At 61.6% G+C, this 2,161-nt stretch overlaps 1 protein-coding gene across 3 annotated transcripts in view; it reads left to right on the top strand.

Annotated features, from left to right (window-relative positions):
* Nucleotides 1-227: 227 nt before the first annotated feature.
* Nucleotides 228-2,161, top strand: part of SKI (SKI proto-oncogene) — a 123,657-nt gene continuing 121,723 nt past the window's right edge. For all 3 annotated transcript variants that reach the window (XM_051988777.1, XM_051988776.1, XM_051988775.1), the window contains exon 1: nt 228-1,294. In XM_051988777.1, coding sequence (XP_051844737.1) covers nt 284-1,294 — 1,011 coding nt within the window. In that variant the 5' untranslated portion in view covers nt 228-283. The remainder of the gene's footprint in view (nt 1,295-2,161) is intronic.

Genomic DNA, 2,161 nt, shown 5'->3' with positions numbered 1-2,161 from the left:
GGTGGCGCCGGCCCCGGGCGCGCACCAGCGGCGGGACCCTTACCCCCTCCCCGCGGCAGCCTACCCCTACCGCCCGGGAGGGGGCGAGGGCGAAGCCGCCGGGGCCGTGATTTGCCAGCAGCCGCCGGGGCTCGTTCCCCGGGACCCCGGAGCCGGGGTGGGCCGGGGCCGGGGCCGCGGGCGCCGCCGGGGGGCTCGGGCCGGCGGCGGGGGCGGCGGGGGCGGCCGCGGCTTGGGCCGGGAGCGGGAGCGGGCGCGAGCCCCCGAGCCTCCGGAGCGCACCATGGAGACGGTGGGGCCCGGCCGCAGCAGCTTCCAGCCGCACCCGGGGCTGCAAAAGACCCTGGAGCAGTTCCACCTGAGCTCCATGAGCTCCCTGGGCGGCCCGGCCGCCTTCTCGGCGCGCTGGGCGCAGGAGATGTACAAGAAGGAGAGCGCTAAGGAGCCCGGCGTCGCGGCCCCGGGCTCGGAGCAGCAACCCCCGCAGCCGCCGCAGCCCCCGCAGCCGCTGCAGCCGCAGCAACAGCAGCCCCCGCCGCCGCCCCCCGTGCTGCACCTGCCCCCCATCCAGCCGCCGCCGCCCGTCATGCCGGGCCCCTTCTTCATGCCCTCGGACCGCTCCACCGAGCGCTGCGAGACCATCCTGGAGGGCGAGACCATCTCGTGCTTCGTGGTGGGCGGCGAGAAGCGCCTGTGCCTGCCGCAGATCCTCAACTCGGTGCTGCGGGACTTCACGCTGCAGCAGATCAACTCGGTGTGCGACGAGCTGCACATCTACTGCTCGCGCTGCACCGCCGACCAGCTGGAGATCCTCAAAGTCATGGGCATCCTGCCCTTCTCGGCGCCCTCGTGCGGGCTCATCACCAAGACGGACGCCGAGCGCCTCTGCAACGCCCTGCTCTACGGCGGCGCCTACCCGCCGCACTGCAAGAAGGAGTTCGCCAGCGCCCTGGAGCTCGAGCTCACCGAGAAGAGCTTCAGGGTGTACCACGAGTGCTTCGGCAAGTGCAAGGGGCTGCTCGTGCCCGAGCTCTACGTGAACCCCAGCGCCGCCTGCATCCAGTGCCTGGACTGCCGCCTCATGTACCCCCCGCACAAGTTCGTGGTGCACTCGCACAAGGCCCTGGAGAACAGGACGTGCCACTGGGGCTTCGACTCGGCCAACTGGAGGGCCTATATCCTCCTGAGCCAGGATTACACTGGCAAAGAGGAGAAAGCCAGGCTGGGTCAGTGCTTGGACGACGTGAAAGAGAAGTTCGACTATGGCAACAAATACAAGAGGAAAGCACCCAGGGTTAGTGTGTCTGATTGTCGTCCCCCCCACCCCTTCCCCCTCCGTTCCCTGCCCGCGGTCTGAGGCCTCCCCCCCCCTTCCCCACCTGCTGGGGAGCGCTCCTTAGTGCGGAGCAGAGTTGAATCCGAACTGGACCGGGGGGCCCCTACGGTGATGCTCTCGCACGAGCCGCTGGGAAAAGTCCCACCCAGAATCACCTGGCTTTATCTTCATTGTCTGGAGCCTCCCGGCCCCTCAATTTGAGGGGTTGGATTTCGGATCACTTTTAAGACCCCCCCCCCCCCATGATAGAACCCATAGAGATCTAGGAAGAATGTGGATTGTTTCAGTATTAAATCCTCAGTCTTGGATGGGAAATTCAATTCTTAAGCCACGTTAGTTACTCCCTGGATCTTCTTCCCGCTATTCCCCTCCCCACTAACTCTCTCCCCTCCCCCCCCCACTTGGTGGTCAGTTTATTAAAATTCTGTAGCCTTGTGTGGATAAAATGCATAATGCATTAAATGTAAATGCTTTCCCAGGTTACTTAGCAATTGCAAAGATAAACAGTGATGGGGAAGAGAACCTCTCCGTAGACTTATAGAATTAAAAAAACCCACACATGTAATCACAAACATTGAAAATTTAAAATCCATCAGCTTGTTGTTAAATCAGGAGGTATGGAAGGTGGAAGAAACAGTATATTCTTAGCGCCCCCCCCCCATCCCCCGCAGTGATTGACTTTTAGCCTTAGCTTTTTTTTTTTTTTTTTTTTTTTTGCGATATTATATTTTAGGTAAATAACTGAGCGTGTGATTGGGCTAAGGAGAAGAGCAGTTAGTTATCCTCTCTCCAGATTGCTCCCTCCAGTGAGTCTTGGGGCTTCTT

The sequence above is a fragment of the Antechinus flavipes genome, chromosome 3, assembly GCF_016432865.1.
Source record: "Antechinus flavipes isolate AdamAnt ecotype Samford, QLD, Australia chromosome 3, AdamAnt_v2, whole genome shotgun sequence".
NCBI classification, from domain to species: domain Eukaryota; kingdom Metazoa; phylum Chordata; class Mammalia; order Dasyuromorphia; family Dasyuridae; genus Antechinus; species Antechinus flavipes.
Note: the sequence above shows the minus strand (reverse complement) of the source record. Positions and strands in the feature narration are given on the sequence as shown.